The 19,236-nt window shown below is 36.4% G+C and overlaps 2 protein-coding genes across 4 annotated transcripts in view; one reads left to right on the top strand and one right to left on the bottom strand.

The window, feature by feature from the left end:
• Positions 1-5,811: 5,811 nt before the first annotated feature.
• Positions 5,812-13,496, bottom strand: Atg12 (autophagy related 12). 2 transcript variants are annotated; one of them, XM_026415479.2, is made up of 4 exons: positions 13,082-13,481; positions 9,680-9,816; positions 8,467-8,529; positions 5,812-7,561 (listed from the first exon to the last, which is right to left on the bottom strand). In XM_026415479.2, the coding sequence occupies exons 1-4, from the start codon at positions 13,242-13,244 to the stop codon at positions 7,502-7,504; spliced, it is 423 nt and encodes a 140-aa protein (XP_026271264.2). In that variant the 5' UTR covers positions 13,245-13,481; the 3' UTR covers positions 5,812-7,501. The 2 variants fall into 2 exon arrangements, with proteins under 2 accessions (XP_026271264.2, XP_077653022.1); XM_077796896.1 differs by lacking the exons at positions 5,812-7,561; positions 9,680-9,816 and having other exon boundaries at positions 8,468-8,529; positions 13,082-13,496.
• Positions 13,497-13,593: 97 nt separating this feature from the next.
• Ap3s1 (adaptor related protein complex 3 subunit sigma 1) overlaps positions 13,594-19,236 on the top strand; it is an 81,490-nt gene continuing 75,847 nt past the window's right edge. For both annotated transcript variants that reach the window (XM_026415477.2, XM_026415478.2), the window contains exon 1: positions 13,594-13,796. In XM_026415477.2, the coding sequence (XP_026271262.2) occupies positions 13,728-13,796 (69 nt within the window). In that variant the 5' untranslated portion in view covers positions 13,594-13,727. The remainder of the gene's footprint in view (positions 13,797-19,236) is intronic.

The following is a 19,236-nucleotide window of genomic DNA, read 5'->3' as shown; positions in this document are numbered from 1 at the left end:
TCCAGTACAAAGAACTTAATGTTTTAATTGATGGTGAGAATAAGACACCCCCTCCCGAAAAATAAAGTAATTATGCAGTTATTTGAAAGATTTTAATTAGATTATTTGAATCCTTCAAGTTTAGGCGTGTGCTGAGAAGAGCCTCCTGGTACTTACAAATAAAAACCATTTCTACCTGGTGCATAGCAACTAACATGCCTTGGTAAACCATGCAAATGAATCAAGTTTGGCTGAAAATGAGAAAACAGGACTGTAATCCTAGCGACTCTGTAGGCTGAGGCAGGAGGATCACGAATTCAAAGCCAGCCTTAGCAATTTAGTGAGACCCTAAGCAACTCAGTGAGACACTATCACTAATAAAATACAAAAATAGGTTCCTTCTTAGTATAAATAGGATCCAGGGAATAACCTGGATTCAAGGTTATCAAATATATAGAATTCTGGAAGAACTGTCTGGCTTTATCTAGACTTTGCACGTGCTCCCATAAAATGAAACTTGTGCCACCGGCAGTCTTATTTTAACATTCCTAGTTAATGTTATTACACTATATTCTAACAATGTTGTTAAGAAAGAAAAACAATAACTCCATCACCATTGTTCAAAAAGGGCTATAAGTAGAAAGCTTTTCAGAAGCCAATATTTGTAGGGTGTTTAACTGGGAGGTAATTTAAGTATATGGAGATCAAATAATGTGTACACTTTTCATTATTTACTCAAAAATTACTTTTTATTTTTGTCAGTGTTTTTCCTTTTGCAGTGCTTGGAATCAAACCCAGGGACTCCAGCATGCTAGCAAGCAAGTGTTTTCCACTGAGTTACATTCCCAGTGTTTTTTTATTTTTATTTTTTTAATTGAGACAAGAGTCTTACTAAGTTGCCCAGGTTGGCCTCAAATTTGTGATCCTCCTGCCTCAGCTGACCTGCTAGCTGGAATCACAAGCATGCACCATTGTGCTCAGCTTGTCAATATTTTGAGTCTCTTAATTACTTCATTTCAGCTATTCTAAGCCATTAATATTTGGAATGAACAAAAATCGGATACAAGCCAACCTTAATTTCTCTGTATTTCACGGTTGACATCTTACATTTACCAATTAAATTTCTATTTTCTTGACTCTATCTTCAAAGAACTCAAAGATCTTTACTAATATAGTTATAGACATTTTTATCCATTGTTGTTCTTTTCTCTAAATCTCTGTCTGGCAGGCACAGTAGCACAAGCCTTACTCAGTAGGCTGAGGCAGACAGATCACAAGTTTGAGGCTAGCCTGGGCAACTTAGATCCTGTCTAAAAAAATAAAAATAAAAAGACATGGGAATGTAGCTCAGTAGCAGAGTGCTTGCCTAGTATGGCTGAAGTCGTGGGTCTAATCCCCTAAACCTTCTGTTCCCTACTTTCATGATTTCATTGACCACCCCTGTGCACATCTCTAGTTTTACATGCTTAGTGCACTAACATCTTTTGGCACCTCAAATGTAGCATGTTAGAAACTTTTTTCAAGCATGTTCTTTAACTCTTAGAGGTTGTTTCTGCATTGAGGTACAAAGGCTCAGAGCCCTCAACCACCACTGCCAACTCTTTCCCTTTTAACTAACTACCAAGTTTTATTTCTCCTTATCTTTTGTTTTTACCTCCTTTCTATCCTGTTACTCCACTTATTCTGATGTGGCTGGGTCACTGCTCTAACCTCCTAGACTGGATTAATGGTTCCAGCTTTTCTAATGCAAATCCTTAATGCATAGCCTTATAGATTAATTACTCCAAAGCATAGAACTGATGTTTTCTGGTCACAAACTTTCAGTAATGCTGATTTTCCAATGCAACAGGTTTTGTCAGATAGGCATTAAATAGCTCTCTGTTTTGCTCTAAACCACCATTTTTGGGTCTTTCACCCTTTATCATTCATTCTTTACAAATATATCCTCCAGCCAAATTGAATAAGTCATTATCTTTTTTGTGTGCTCACTAAATCTATTTTTGATTAATTTTTTCTTTCTACATAGATTCTAGGTCATTTCAGCATGTCCAAAAACCTTAATCCACCCTTTGCTTTCCTTTCAAATGAGCCATCTTTCCTCCTCTGGAACAACTGGAGCTATAATCATTTTTTTTTTAATGGCATTTAGCATTTCTCAGCATGCACTGCAGTCACTTATGTGAATCACCTTGATAATGAGAACCTTTAAGAGAGGCTCCACTTACATTGTATTTTTGAAATGAAGCCTCCCTATGGTTTCCTAGGCTGGCCTTCCACTCTTAGGCTCAAGCCACCCTCAGCCTCTGTGCAGCTGGGGCTATAGGCATGCATCACCATGCCTAGCAGCATTTTATATCTACATCCATTCCTAGCACACACAACTTTGTTATGTAATACACTCAAAATATTTGAGTGCATGCATAAATGGTGAAGTTAGGGAAAATATGTTGGTAATTTGCTAGAGTAATTCAATTGATACTTCTTTGGAGATTCTGGAGTTCAATTCAAATCCAGCAAAGAACCTCAGAATTCTTCTCTAGAGCTTCACATTGTAACCTATTCATCATTAAAAGCCATAAACATTATAGGCTTTATTAATAAAAGTAAAATACCAAGACCCAGAGAGTAATTCTACTGTACTCTGAATTGCCCAGACAATGATGGGCACATTTTAAGACACTGACATGGGAGCAGATATCCAGAAGATCCAGAAGGCAACTAAAACTAGATGTTTGGAAATAACATCTAGCCAAGATTTGTGTGTGTGTGGTACTGGGAATTGAACCCAGGGGGCTCTGCCACTGAGCCACTCCTCAGTACTTTTTATTTATAGGCAGGGTCTTGCTAAGTTTTCTGGGCAGGTCTCAAATTTGAGAGCCTCCTACCTCAGCCAAATTCACTGGGATTACATGTATGCACCATAACTCCCAGCTCATCTAGCACATTAAAAAAAAAAAGAAAGAAAAAAGAAAAAAAAAAGTACTATGAGCTATGCACTATTCCAAAAGTAAATCTCTGCCCTTAGGGAGTTTATAGTTCAATGGCTGCAGGCAAGGACACACAAATATTGTATGCCATATGGATACAAAACACCTGTACACAATGTATAATGGAGAAAAATAAAGCAGGGGAAAAAAACATTTTAGAGGGAATTCAGAGACTTCTTTAAAGTAGGTTTGAGCAGAGAATGAGGGAAATGGAAGTTTCCAGATAGAGGAAATAAGTGCAAAGGCCTTGGAATGGGTGCAACCTTAAGTATTGGAATAAGAGCACAGATGAGTGGCAGAAATGTGTACTAGGGACTGCACATCACAGACTTCAGCTTTTACTCCTATATGGGATGTCTTTGGAGAGTTTTTGTCAGATGAGTACAGATGCAGGGGAATGAATTAGCTATTACAATTAAGAATGGAGATTTTGTGTATTTAATGGTGGCTTTTGTCCACAAGTATAACAGAAGAGCTGAGGGACAGCTGAATTCTAAGTTTGCAAGGTAAATCTGTCTGGATTTGATGCAGATTGGAACTGGGTGGGAAGAGGAGTCAAGAAACAGCTAAGCAACTGGATGGATTTTACTGAAATGGTTAGAGAAAATGAAACTGGAAGAGGAAGAAAGATATGCTTTGGAGATCTAGATACTTTAAGTGGGAGCGGATAGTTGGAAGAGACAGGGCTGAAGACTGTAAGGAAGACGATTCTAGAAATAAAAGCCATTTCAAAACAGATGATCACAATTCTAGAAATAAACGTCATTTCAAAACAGATGGTCACAGGCTTCTCGTCACCATCGCAAGTAACCAATACTAAGAATCATGATTATCTGTTACAACACAAAATATCCTTAATACAACATAATGTAAAACCCCTATTATCAAATATCTTACTTTCCGTTATTTCTAAACATCACATGCCTGTAATCCCAGTGGCTCAGGAGGCTGAGACAGGAGGATCTAGAGTTAAAAGCTAGCCTAGGTAAAAGCAGGGCACTAGTAGGCAACTCTGTGAGACCCCCATCTCTAATAAAATACAAAGAATAGGGCTGGGGATGTAGCTCAGTGGTGGAGTGCCCCTGAATTCAATCCTGGGTACTAAAAGGAAAAAAAAAGTCTTCAATTTAAATTCAAATCTGAAAGTCTACTCCCCAACTTGTCATTAGAATAAAATTGTCTTATTCCAATGTTGAGGACAGACCAAGTACTGAAAACATTAATGAATAATAGATGTTTATACTTACAAGATTTTTGGGTAATGCCAAACTGGCTCCTAAGAATAAAGTGCAAATTCACATTCCATTCACCAAGAAAATGACAGGACTCATTTCCCCACAACTTTGCCAATATCAAGATTTGTTTTTAATTTAAGGATGGGTGATAACCAGCATCTTTTTATGTTTTAAGTACTAACTAAAGGGGTTAGGTTTTTCATACTTTATTGGCCACTTGTTCTTCCTTTGTGAATCCCATTAGATTTTTTTGTTTTTTAAGTGCTAGAGATTGAACCCAGGACTCTTACCACTGAACTAACCCCACCTCCTGCCTTTTTTTTTTTTTTGCTTATTTTCCAGTTAGTTGGCCTTATCAGATGAAACAAGTTCATAGGCATTAAAATGCTATTATACATTGTAAATATTTTCCGTTACCTTCTGCCATATAATTATTTTTTACACATTGCTGATTTCCTACACTAAATCACCTTGTTATCACAATTTCATTCCCTCAATATGCCCAAATGCCAAATTAAAAAAAAATTCCCAAAACATCCTATTTTTAAGAACGACATTCATGAAGGAGTAATAGGCACATGTAGTTATATGCTATTATAGTTTGCGGTGTCTTTCTGAAGAGGGTATCTTCTCTAATTCAGACTGGCTGTAAGAGTTCAACTTTGAATTTAGGCATAAAAGAATTGTTAACCATTGAAGGAGTAAATATGTATGTGAACTGCATAAGCAGAGGTAGGAAACCAAAACCATAGGGAACAGTGAACAATCCAGTTTGGGCTGAAAACTGTTGTAAGGAAATAATATTTGTAGGACTAAACCACTAAACTGTTTTCTAAACACCTTCCCTGTCATTATGTGACCTATAGCTGGCTTCCCTGTGGTGTTAAAAGCTTACCCAACCAGTTATAATTCCAGGAAAATAAAGCAGAAGCTGCATGGAAGGCAATTTTCATTTTCACCACTCTTTCAATACTTAATGCTTTCCTACTTTGGGTTACACAATCTAAATAAGTAAATGGGTTGACTAATGTTCTATAATCTGAGGCATATCCTACAGTTTTTAGTTTTCTCATTTGATTAGAGGACACAGGCTTTCTAAAGTCTTTTTAGGTCAAGACTTCAAGAAATCAGATTTCGGTAAGTATCCAGTCTTATTTTGATTACAGATAAAATATTCTTAAGTTACCTTGTGCCCTAAACATGGAGAACTTGTTATGAAGTTTGTGGCGCATATACCTCTAAGATTCTAATATCATATTATTTAATATGCTGTGGGTCATACTTGTACAATAAGCTAAAGATGACAAACTGACACTTTTCTTCTCAATACACAGAAAATTTAAAATATGACCTAAGGGTTCAGTTTTTTCCCCCTAAGTTCAATCACATTTAAGACAGTATGAACTGCAAACTTGTGAATAAACTATGTTTTAGGTTCTAACTTAAATTTTAGTTATTTAAGTTCCAATAACGTAGAGACTCCAGGCTTATAAGTTAAGTATTGCAAAGTTAATGAAGAATGACTATTTGGGTAAAGATAAAAAAAAAAAAAGTAAATATAATTTGAAAATGTGTAAAGCCTTGTATGTTCTTCAAAGTTATTAGGGAAGAAAATAAAGTATACATTTAGTTAATCTTAGTTTAATAGACTACTGTTATTTGGATTAAAAAATAATTACACTGATGTTAAAAATTTCAAACTCAAAATATTTTTCATTGTTGAGGTAGTTTCTATTTGAAACATCAACAGCAAAAATAATGCATAAATTCTATTTACACATGTAATATAGTCCTTCCTTGAGTGAATTATAAGCAGACAAAACTAGAGAATATCTTTTTTATATCTAACCCAATTGACTTGAAAATTCATTTCCATCTTTCAACATATATACACATTTCTCATAATTTTGTACAATTTAACCTGTCAATAATTTTCCACTGCTATTAGCCATATTCATTTATTATAAAGGGTCATTGGTATAAGGGAAATCAAGAATTCACATTCTTAGGCAGAAAATGAGAAATGAATAGCAATTTCTTCATTGTAAAGTGAATTGTTATTTAGCATATCCTCATGCTAATATGTGGCTGAACCCTAGCCATAAAGTGCACTCTGGGATTTAAAGGATGTAAGTGTAGCTCAAGTACTTTCATAAAAACCACATCCTTCCTACCATATTATCTTTGAAAACAAACACTTGAAATTATAGTACATGTCACAAAACCTGTTTGAACATTCTATTCCATTTATGGAATGGCTTTAAATATTATGCATGATAAATAAAGTACAAAAGAAAAAAAAAGTTAAATCTCACTTCAAGCAATGAGCAGTCTAACCACACCAGTAAAAATGGTACTCTTTTAGTCAAGGCATGACATACACATAAAATTTGAGGCTATTTTACAATTATTCTTTGAATACTTTCAATCTGAATATAAAATGAAGTACACAATGATTTTAGGTTTACTCAGCAAGTTCTTTGGACATTGTTTAAATAAGTGATAAAGCAGCACAACACTGGAACTCAATCTTAAATGATAGTACCAAAAAAAAAAAAAATCCTATAAAACTCATTTGTCTAGAATTTGTAAAATTGTTTGTTTCCCAGCATAATTAAATTGTGATTATTTTCTCAAAGTCTTCCAGTTTGTCAACATACTTACTTTCTTGGCTACATATTGGCCAGAAATTAACAAGAAAAGTCGTATTTCCTTTCACCCGGCAAAGATGTAGAACCGGATTAACCAAATCCTTTTTATCAGCTGGACTGCCCTCTAATGGACTATGTAAGGTATTCAGCTAAGAGGTCAATGCGACTTTGTTTGACAAGGTAATTCAACAGAAAAAATATAAACCTCTTATATCCCTGACGTTTCCTTGAATGAGTTAAAAAGAAATAGAAAAACCTATTAGTAAATTAATTTTTACCATGAAAGAAATCAGCAGAGTACTAGTTCTATAAGTAAACAATTTCAATCATTTTGAAAACTGGTAATGAAAGTTCATGTAGTTTCAATCTTCTCAATCTTGGAGGCAGATCTGAAACAATGGTAGTAATACGCAGAAGTAACAGGCATACTGTGATGTCAATCTTTTATGAAGACTTGTGTATTAACACAAATCATATTTTTGTTAGTCTATTCACTCTACAGAGGTTTTCTTATGTATAAATATGAGTTACAGTAGACACATGCTGAGTAGTTGATATCTGTTAAGTCTCGTCACAGCATAAGAACTTTATGGAGCTGTTTCCTCTGTGAAAACATCATCTTGAGTAGCAAGCTGTTTTTCTCTGTGGCTCATCCCCAGGCCTGAGATTTGCAGTAATGTAGGACCAGTTTACCATCACTGCCAAAACACTACAAAAAGAAAAATCGCAACAAATTAAACTCCATTTCTGTTACTGTTAAATAAAACTAAGAAAAAGTCATATGTATCACAAATATCCATATATGTTCATGTTAGTTACCTATGTCATAAGGTAACTTTCTTTTAAAAAAATGCCTGTTTTTTTTTTTTTACCAGACATGTAACCAATAATCATAAATGTTTCACAAAAATCCATCAGTTAAGCAAATTGGGTATGAATGGGCTTATATATTTTCATCTTGCTCTGATGGTCAAGTATGTATTTTTAGATGTTCTCTACTAGTGCTTGTAAGTACACTCTAATAATTATCGCCATAGAACTGCAAGAATGTTGAGTAAAGTGGTTCTTATGTAGTTTTTCAATTTCTTGGAGGCAGATTTGGATTACAGATCACATGAGCAATGTAGAGAGACTGGATATAACTTCTAAAAATATGAAAAGATTATTTTGACATACAATTAATTTCTTGATCCTTCAATCACTGTATAAGTTATTAAAGTCCTACTACATTCAAGGTATTAAAGATGAAACAAGAGAGCGAGAATGTCATCTCTTCTTTTTTTCCCCACACAGACAATTAAGAATGGCATGCCAATTCTTTTGTTTTTGGTACTGAGGATTGAAGCGAGGGGTGCTTTACCATTGAACTACATCCTTAGTATATCAGTATTTTTTAAATTTTGAGGTAGGTTCTTGCTAAGTTGCTGTGCCTGGCCTTGAACTTATGATCCTCCTGCCTCAGCCTGCCAAGTCACTGGGATTAAAGGAAGGTGCCAATGTGCTTGGCATGCCAATTCTTAAAGATATGAATGATTCATGCTATACACTATTATATGCATATTACGCACATGTGCATACTCCATTAAGATAAAAAAAAAAAAAGTAACTTTTTACCTCATAGAGGGTCCCGACTTCCTGGTCTGGGGAAGGAGCAAAGGACTGATTCACATAAATAAACTATAAGAAAGAAAAGAAGAAAATACAGATTCATTTTTAATGGTACACTGATTAACCTGTATTTTTTTTTGGATCAAATCAAGCTATTTTAAGCTGTCTTTAGATTGAACAAAGCTCCCCTAAATAATTAATTCATCCATTTAAAGAGAACTTTATGAAAATTATCTTTCTTCCAGAAGAATAACAGAATTTTTGCTTCTATAAAGGAGTTTCCAGCTTTTAGTAATTAAAAACTTGTAAATCATTTTTATAAATAGTTTGTTCAGGCTTTCCAAGAAATCAGTATTACAAAAAATTCTACACTTGCACCTAACCATAAAGACAAAATTTCTTCTAAAAAATTCGCACACAGCCCCAAATCAATAAATCTAATATTCAAGATAGTCTGTGCATGCATTTTTCTTGGTTAAATGTGTGACATTCATGGTTAATTTTTTTTTTTTTTTTTTAAATGTTTATTACCTTTAAAAAAAAAACTTTCAAAGGTACGAAACTACTTCAGGCCGGTTGCTACCATAAAGTCATTTCCAGGCAAAAGAAGGGGGCTAGGCAATATAATTAAAACCCAAGGCCCTTACAATCCTGTTCTTTAAAGAATTTGTTATTCAATGTTTCAGTGTTTTTTTAACAGTATCATTTCAGATGTTATTTTGATCACTAACTATAACATGAATAAATTTTGCTAACATTTTCTCCTTAGGTATGTCATAAAGTATGGTAATTAAAGTTTACAGTCTTTAGACAGACCTGCCCAAAATAAAAACCAGTGGCATTAAAAATATTAACCCTTCCTAGAAGTGAGTAAGGTATACTACAACATAAGTTTAAATGTAAATTTCTTAGTTCTTTCATAGCACATGTCAGACATATTGCTTACCTTTAGAAGAATGGGACAAAAGCAACACTGGAATCAAAACAATGTTCTTTTCAGATTAAAAAATTGGTTTACAATGTAAAGCAAATCTCAAATTCATCTTATTTTAGAGTTCCCAAAGAATCCTTCAATAAAGTATATAAATTCCAACAAAAAAGACAGAAAAGGGATAACAAAGTAAAATGTAGCTCCATGTGTACTTCTATATACTTATTCACTGATGCCTAGGAACTATGGTACACTTCTAAGGAAAAATAATCACTATTAGTCTCATACCAACTGTTCCGAGGCCACAAGTTTAAGGAACTTCTTGATGAAGTCAATGAGTCCTTGGATGGTTCGGGTTCGCTCTACAGCCCACTTCTTTGTTTTCATTATAGGGGTGTCTCCCACAGCCTTCAGTAGGATGTCAACTGTAAAAGAAAAGAAACAGAAATGGCCCATAAAGATGTGTAACAGCAGCAAAGTTTAATCTCACATTTTGTTTTTTACTTAGCAAACTACAAAGATTAGAGTATTCGTGTGGCTACTACTGTTGAGAATAAAAAATGGTATCCCCTTTCTGGAAAGCAACTTGGTAATACATATCCAATACTTGAAGACATACTTTTGACTCAGTAATACTTCCAGGAATATAATTGAAGAAAATATGTGATGTGCAAAGACTCATTTAGAAGAATTTCCCCTTCACTAAAGCATCTTTAAGGAAAAATACTGGTAAAACCAAGTATCCAACATGGATATTTAAAAGATACTGATTAAATAAAAGATGCTATACTCTCTTAGCTCTGTCACTTGCTAGGTATATACACATGGAAAACTTTTTAATCTCCCCATGCTAGTTTCTCCATTTGTAAGAGGGAGATAATAAATAGCACCTACCTCATAGGGTTGTAATGAGGATTAAATGAATTAACATGTTTATAACAGTATCCAGCACATAAGTCATTCTTATTGAACTTTAAGATTAAATATTAAAGAGACATTATAAAAGCATATTTAACAACATAGTGATGCTAGCAAAATAAACCTAATGTAAACAGTATATATATTGTCTCAATTTCATTAAAAGCATCTTGAACACATATTCACATGATTATAGAAAATGGATAATAAAGTAAAATGTAGCTCCATGTGTACTTCTATATACTTATACATTGATGCCTAGGAACTATTACACACTTCTAAGGGAAAATAATCACTATTAGTTTCATACCAACTGTTCCAAGGCCACGAGTTTAAGGAATTTAAACAAAATATTACTTTTCAGTAGTGACACAGGCAATTATTACTTGACGTAACTTAGGCTTTTTGTAACTGCTGAGTTTTCTACAATAAACTCTTTAATAAAGAAAAACCATGTTATTAAAAATAAAATACAATTTTGGGCCAAAAGTAAGGTTCGGAGAAATCCTTTCAATGATCCAAAATACAGCAATGCAAACCTGAAGACTATGATTCTGTCTTTTGAAGTTATGTCCCTTAAAAAAAATCAAAAACACCTATAATCAAAGTAAGCAATACTGAAAGAAAAATAGCATACTGCTGCCCCCTACAGTTAATTCTGTTCTATTACCCCCTAGGCCATTCTTGGAATTAAAAGCTTGGGGCCTATTGGAATCAGAGATCAATTTATTCTAGTTTACCCCTGGAATGAAGGCAATTAAAATATATGATGCACATAGTTTATCTTCCTCTTCATTTGGAAGAATTTAGATGGGGTTTTGGCTAGCTTGGCTTCCACACTTCCCTCCCTCTTTCCTCAGTCCCCAGGCGCTGTAATTAGGGACCCAGTCGTACTGATGAAGGAAGAAGAGCCTGAGGGCAAGAAGAAGAAATTTTCACTGCATAACCCTGCAATTCTTAAGGGGATCTGCCAATAGTTCCAAACTCTAGTTACCCATTAAAATCAACTGGGGGAACATTTAAAATACAGGTATACACATCAATTAAGTGAGAATCTTTTGACAGTAGAGACTTTAGCACAGTTTTGTTCAAAAGATTCCCCAGTTGAGCCTAAGGTGATCTCAGGGCCTACAACCTTGATAGGTTTCCACAATCCTTTAAAGTTGCAGAGATTGAAGTATTCAAGTTTCTTTCATCAGATCTTCCTCAAAAAGGATCACAATCAGGATAGGAATTCAATAGGATGGTTCAGTTTGTGAAAAAAAAAAAAAAAGAAAGAAAAAAAAAAAGAAAGAAAATTATTCATACCAAAGAAAACACACCTTCTGGGTGCTAGGTCACTGTTTTCCATCTCTGTAACGAAGATATCCTGAGTGTCAAGCGATAAATTTTTGGTTTTGGTAAATGAACCCAGGAGTGTTTTTATTTTTTATTCTGAGACAGGGTCTCTTGCTGCTAATTGGAAGGTGGCCTTGAACTTGCCATCCTCCTGAGTTGCTGGGATTACAGGCATGCATTCACCACCATGCCTGGCTTTAAGTAGTAAATTTTGACTAAACCTTTAAAAAAAATCCTTTCAATGTAGGCAAAATGGAAAAAAAAAAACAATCCAACAACAGTCTGTAAAACATATAGGATTCTTTTGAAGAAAGACTCTGGTGATTAATCTGTACAAGTAATCACAGTTCATCAGGTGGAATGACAACAGATTTTTTTCCCAGAGGTAAAAGCAGTCTGATTTTTCTTTCTTTTTGTGGTGCTGGAGATTAAACTAGGGCTTACATTATCAGACAAGCATTTATCTTACAACCGAGCTCATTTTATCCCCAGCCCCAAATGAATCTGATTTAAAAGGGAAGCAGTGCTGGGAGAGGTAATTTTTCTCCACAGCAGCAGAAAAAAGTTCAATGAAAGGCCAGTGAGATCATGGATCAGAAAACTTATCTACCGTTCAAGACTCTGGAGAGAAAACTTGTCTAAGGAAATTCAGTCTCTTTGCAGATGTTTTGCTCACAAGCAACTCTCAACTCTCCAGAGTGCTCAAAACAAATAACATTAGAAATTAATTTCCAACAAAGAACAAATTCTCAAGCAGTAAACCGTGAGGACTGATAGGTTCAAGCAATGAAATGATTCACAATGGTTCAAAAAATTTTTAAAAAAAGGTAATATCTGTATTTTCAAATTTCCCTTAGCAATGTCCATACTGAGTAAAACCTCAAGTTTTTTCCGATTCAAGGAGTCCATTCACACTCTGTTGTAGGAGAGACAAAAGCAGCGATCTAATTCCAGGCCTTGCCACTGACCATCCTTAATCTGGTTGATTTCGTTCGCCAGTACTTCTCCATATTCTGACCAATCTGACCATCCTTATTACTTTAAATCATTATTCAAATAATTAGCTCCTATGTTAAGCACCGGAAGCTACTGAACTTTCACTCGGATCTCACCTTCAAGACTTGTAATCTAGCCAACTCACAGGTAGATTAGAATATATTGTAAAAAGCACGGAGGCAGCTAAGTACCTGGAACCACATGGATAACCAAGGCACCTAACGTAGCCCAGCAAGCACAATGGTGAGTCCGGAGACGGCTTCCTCGTGAAGCACTCGACAAGGTTTGAAAAATGAAAGCACGCTTCCTCTCTTCGGACCCCCAAAAATGTACCTCTGGTTCGCGCCTTCCTCCAAATTTCGATTCGTTATTGGCCACCACCCTTAGAGACCGCAGCTAAACCTCCCACCTCACTGCCCAGACTGCTCTCAAAATTACTTTTTTTCTTGGTGTCGCCTGAAGGCTCCTCTGTACCCGGAGAGACTGCAGCAGAAGATGGGGGTTCTGGAGTGGCTGTTTCTGGGGAGACATCCGTAAGTCCTTCACCGCCAGCAGCAGCAGTTGAAGGGAGTTGCAACACCGATTCAGGGTCCTCCGCCATATTGCACGGTGGAAAGCGAGAGCGGAAGTGGCAGCTGAGAGCGTGCAGAGGGCGGGCTCAGCGCTGAGGAGAATCGCAAAGGAGGCGCCAAAGGGGGATCTAACCCAACGGTGAACGTTGGAGCTTCCGGCTAGCTCTCCATATGGAAACTGTCTAGGACCCCTGGCTGTTACTATGGCATCTGGTGTTTTCTTACTGCGATAAACTTAAGGACGGGTTCCATGGGCAACATTCCCATGAGCGGCCAAGTGAAAAGCACCCCTCCGGTAAGTCGGCTCTGGCCCGAAAATGTTTCCGCTTCCCTCCGCATCTGCCCCGCCCTGGCCCCGCCCCTCAACCCCCCGCCCAGCGGCTCGGGAGCGCGCGCGAGCGCGTGCGGGAGGGGGCGGGTGGGGAAGGATCGCTGGCAAGATCCCGAGGCGAGGTTCGCGTGCCCGCCCCCGCCCTGGCCCCCAGCGCCCACCCAGTCGGCCCGGCCCAGCCATGATCAAGGCGATCCTCATCTTCAACAACCACGGGAAGCCGCGGCTCTCCAAGTTCTACCAGCCCTACGTAAGTATCCAGCCGCCGCCGATCATGGGCGAGGGGGAGTCGTTGACGGCGGGCAGCGCCCAGCGCGGCTTCCTCGGAGCGATTCCGTCCGGCGCGCTGCGGCCCTTTTAGCGCCCTGGCAGCCTCGAGCTCCCGGCTGTCATCTTCCAGTGGGTGTGAGCCAGGTGCCCACCTCCTCGCCGGGCTCCCAGCCTCCGACGTGGCTCTGCGGGGCGGCTCCTCCGCCCGTCTGTGGGCAGGGTGGTTTCCCGGCAGCTCGGGCCCGGCCCTCAGGGGTCGGGCATCCGCAGCCCACCTGCGCCCGCTCCGAGCCCCGCGCCCTAAGTCCCGGGAGCTCACCCCGCGCGGTTGCCTTCGTGCTGTGGGCGGCTCGGGTTGGCCCCGCTCTTCTCACAGCCCCACCTCCCTTACTTCCAACCCTTCCAGGTGGATTTCTTTATGTTCGCCAGTGGACAGATGGGCTACTGTTTTTCCGCTGTAATCCTCTCATAGCGGAGGAACTTTAGCCTCCCGCGTTTCGGTGACTGCACGCTCTGTACAGTCTCCCATGGATGTTTCCGTGAGATCAACTGCCCAGTGTGACTTTCAAGGTGTCTCCTTACAAAAGAGGAAGATAAGTGAGGAGCTGATAGTTTTATCATGCTTTTCACCTGATTGTGAATTACTTACTCTTGAAATAGCTGTTGACATTTTTCATGGCTGAAGTACGGTGATTCTATACCTAGAAGTTATGATTTCGGCTTCCGGTTGGGCATTTTTCAAGGGAATTTAGTTTCTCTTCTACTTCCAAAGAATAGTAATATTTGTAAAATCTCTCTTTTAAAACTGCATCGCTGTTAATATTCCTAAGTGCTCGAGGCTTTTAGGTAGTAATTTATAAATGATTGTGAAAGGGTTATATACATATGTGCCTACCTTGGGGCAAAATTCACCTCTAGGTTAAATACATAAAATTGGGCTCTGGATGATAGGATTAATGTGAGATGTAACTATTGTGTTGTATTGGGGCATTTTGCTTGTAGCCAGAAATGAACTTTCAATTCAGTATTGAAACTGTGCCAAGACTAATACTTTTATGCAGTTAGGTCCCAGATGGAACTCATTCTTGCCATTAAAAATTAAATGTGAAAATGTCAGTTTGTCTAAAATGATAATATAGTCTGTGGAGGTGTTGGCTGAAGAGAAATCTTGAGCTTATTTATTTCCTTAAGTTGTTTTGCCTTTGCTGGTGATAGAGAATATTTTGCATTAATCCTGGGTAGTTTTAGTTTAGTGTAACTTAAATATGAATGCTCCGTTTAAAAATTCTACATTATTCTTTAATCCAGAATATAATTCTAATTGATCCTTCTGAATAAAAAAAAATACCATTAACTTTCCGTTGTTAACCATTTCTTTAAAATGTTAATACCCTTTGTCAAAGGAACGTTTCTCTTAATCATTTTACCAGTGCCATTTTCAGTGAAGAAAAAGTATATTCCAATACTGAAATAGAATTCAAAATTTTATTTTTCCGTATCTCAATTTAATATTCCCTGGCTGATCAGTAATCAGTATACCACCCCGTAGTGTAGAATTTAACCATCTACTAAAATATGAATTTAATTAGGAAATCTGGAAATACATGTTTCTTGTTCAACAGTGGTAATAAAAATATTACAGGGTGATACATTTACTCACTAGATAGCACTGAAGCTTAATATGGAAAGAGGCTTCATGGGGAAATGTAGCTAGAAGGTATAAAAGGTCAGTTTATTGGTTGTGAAGAAGTGGGGTACCAGAAGCTGTTTCTGTGTATTAGTTTTATAAGTTGGATTTTTGCCAATAATATGCTTTCTCCAGTAGATTGTAATCTATTTGAGGGTAGATATCTTTTTCATTCATTTATTCCATCAGTTTATCAGTAAATATTTATTTCATGACTTATGTGTGCAGACACTGAAGATGAACAAATATATCTATCTTCTGCTCTTGTGGGAAGGGTGTAGACACAGCTAATAGGAAGCAGACTATATAGTGTGCCAGGTAGTAATAAATGCTGTGGAAAAAACAAAACAGGGCAAGGTGATAGGGAGTGTAAGGATGGCAGTTTTAAATAAGGTAGCCAGTTAAGTTCTCTTGAGAACGTGACATTTGAAAAAATACTTGAAGGACATAAGAAAGCAAGCCTTGCAGATATCAGGGAAGAGCATTCCAGGAAAATGTGTAAGCCCTGAGGAGAGAATGCCTCTTTGAAGAAAACCAAGAAGACTGGTATAACAAGAGCAGACTGTGTCAGGGAAGAATTGTTGGAAATGATGTTTGTTTGCATAGGGTATTGGAGTGCATTCTATTCATACTACCTGGAATGTCCTTCTCTTCCATTGCCACGTGTCCAAATTTGACTCCTTGTTCTAGACCCAGCCTAAGCATCTCATAAGTGTTCCTTGAAGTATTTTATCTTGCTGTAAGACTCCTCCTGGTTCTTAGGATTTAATTTTTTATCCTTTAAAGGTACAGTATTCTGTTTTACAGCCTATATCCTTGAAGGGAGGTATTAGGGTTTAGGTATATTGGTGTCACCCCAAGCAATCATCAATGAATCTTTTTTTCTGAGCTATATCCCTAGCCCTTTTTATTTTATTTTATTTTTTGAGATAGGGTCTCTGTTGCCCAGGCTGGCCTCAAACTTGCCATCCTCCTGCCTCAGCCTCCTGAGTAGCTGGGATTATAGGCATGTCTCACTGTACCCAGCTTACATTAAGTCTTGAACTTAAAAAACTCTTGATGATTCTTTGCTGAAGACATTCATTTAGAACCTACCTTGGGATATAGTTAAGATTTAGAATTGACTCCCTAAATTTCCTTCCAACTCTCAACTCTCTTAGTCCTTCATTAACCAGAAGTTTTATGAATCCATTCCTTTGTTACAAACGTAGAATAGCTGTTACTTCAACAGTTTCTGTTTAAGTTGAAAGAAGTCTGATCAATCAATCAATCAATCAGTCAATCTCCAGTAACATTGACAGTTTCAAGTCTAACTTAAGTAATATCTAGGGATATGACTGGGTCAACAGTTCTGTACACTGACAGTACGCTGAGGTTTGAGTCCAGCTACATTGGTTTAGCACTGAGCAGTTTTGACTTTTTGTCAACAAGTTAATACTATTACATTGGATTTTCATTCTTCATTTATTTTTCCTCATGATATAACAATTTATACGTTCGTTTCTGTTAGCAGTGCATATTTCCATTTCATGCTGCAATAGATTTTTAGCTTTGATTGTGCATCCAAGCTGTTGTCATGTGTGAAACATATGAAGTCACACATCTGTTTCACTGAAGTTAAGTTTGGTTCATTCTACTATTAAGAATTTGAAGGTGTATCCTTTTTTGTTTTTCCCTTTTGTACACTTGAGCCATTATAGCAGAAGTTCAAATGTTTTTGTCTCTTCTATTTAATGCTTAGCCACAGTAACTTTAACCTTTACTCTTTTAATATTCACCTGGCAATGTCTGTGTGTTATTGAGACATATGTTTCATAAGCCAGTTATATTTTTACAGAGCTATCAAATAAGAGAAAAAAAAACCCTGTGGGTTATGATTCCTATATTATTAGTGTTCTTTGGTGAGTCACTCCAAGTAGAAATGCTTTCTTTTTTTTTCTTCAAATATTTATTTTTTAGTTGTAGTTGGACACAATACCTTTATTTTATTTATTTGTTTTTATGTGGTGTGGAGGGTTGAACCCAGGGCCTCACACTTGCTAGGCAAGCATTCTACCACTGAGCCACAACCCCAGCCCCAGAAATGCATTATTTTATATGAGTTGCCTTATTTGTTTCCACAGATATAAAAGATCAAGATGTGTATATGCATGCATACACACATACCACCCCTATATAAAATGCAAGCAGGAAAATTTCCAAACTCTAAAATGCCTGAGTTGCCTCAGTTTTCTTATCAACTATGTCTAATTTGTTGTTTGTTGCCAAAAACAAATCCTAGAAGGAACTGTAAGACTGTTCTTTCCTTTTTAAAAAAAATTATCATGAAAAAAATTGAATGTATAATTTTTTTCTTTTTTAAAGAATCCTTAAGAAAGACATATCTATATTTTTTATAGTATTTTTTTAGTGACTATTACAAAAGTGTGGTGGATGTGATCGTTAAACTTACTCTCTGATCAAGCTGTAGTTATTAACAGTTCTGAGTATTAAGGTGTTAGTATATATTAACATAGTATTTCAGCTTTTTTATTTAGAAGGAAGTTACAAATGCTTTGTTTTACTTTAATATTTAGTAGAATGCTTTTGACTACATAAATTGGGTTTTATGTTGCATCACTCCAATGCCTAAAAAAGAACTGTATACATTATAGGAAGTGCAGAGCAGTAGACAGATTACAAATTTATTTGCATCAGCAAATCAATGACTTCCTTATAGATCGAGTTCCTTTTTCTTTCTTTGTTTTACTCATCATAAAATTACTGTTATCCAAAGGCTGGTTTCTTTCCTTGTCAATTAAATCAGAAAGACACAGTGATCTGTTTCTTTCTGGGAATGTATCTTTTTTCTCTCTAGTCTGGTTAGTCCTACCCAACACCAGTATTACTTCTAACCATGAAGGGTGGAAACACAGATAAAATTTGTACATTTTGGAAAGTTGGAATAGAGTAGTGGATGTTGCATTGATCATCCAGGGGTCCACTATTTCCTCTTCTAAAAAACTTTAAAAATTTTATTATTAGTAAGGTATAGGTGACAAAAATTTGTCACTTTATACTTATGGTGTGCAACATGATGTTTTGAGATACATATAAATGGGTAAATTAAGCTGATTAGTGATTAGTATATATATCACCACTTTTCCTTCTTTATTAGCGTACATTTTTCCTTTCAATAAATAATATTTTTTCTTTTTTTAATTTTAGTTTGCTTCTGAAGTTTTTGATATCAAGGAATGGTTCTTTGTCATATGTAGTCTGGAACATGTGCCACAGTAAATCCTAGTTCAAGGTATTCCTTATATAAAGCAGTCTTTGGAAAATTCAAATTTTGATATGGTCCCAACTTTTGTATACAATTTGCCTTAAGCCTTGCTTTTTAAGAAGTTAAGATTAAATCTATTAGAAATTATATTGTAAAGGAGAAATTCTTTATCCACATCATTGATTTTTAAATTATTTATTGTTTGACATTTTAAATAAAACTTTTTAAGATTATGTAGAAAATACTTGTGTTAAGATCACTGTCATCCTTGATTCCATTATACACAGATAATTATTAACATGTAGCATATTTCCTCCAGTGTTTATTAATTTTTCCTCAGTTTCTCAATGAAGGATATATACCTTTTTTAGAAAACTGAACTCATACATATAACCTAAGTTTATCAGGGCCCTTCCCTTTTATGATTCCAAGGGTAAGTCTTAGCTAACTTTTGTTGGAAAGTCAGCA

This window comes from Urocitellus parryii, chromosome 1 (assembly GCF_045843805.1).
Source record: "Urocitellus parryii isolate mUroPar1 chromosome 1, mUroPar1.hap1, whole genome shotgun sequence".
Lineage (NCBI taxonomy): Eukaryota > Metazoa > Chordata > Mammalia > Rodentia > Sciuridae > Urocitellus > Urocitellus parryii.
This window is presented reverse-complemented; position numbering and strand designations above follow the sequence as displayed.

Bases quoted from the DNA above. Each gene is read 5' to 3' on its own strand.
- Atg12 (XM_026415479.2), bottom strand. From the start codon at position 13,244: ATGGCGGAGGACCCTGAATCGGTGTTGCAACTCCCTTCAACTGCTGCT. The intron at 8,530-9,679 runs GTATGAGACTAA...TCTTTCTTATAG, and splicing joins TTGTGGCCTCGGAACAGTTG to TTTATTTATGTGAATCAGTC. The intron at 7,562-8,466 runs GTAAAAAGTTAC...TTCTTTTTGTAG, and splicing joins AAGTCGGGACCCTCTATGAG to TGTTTTGGCAGTGATGGTAA.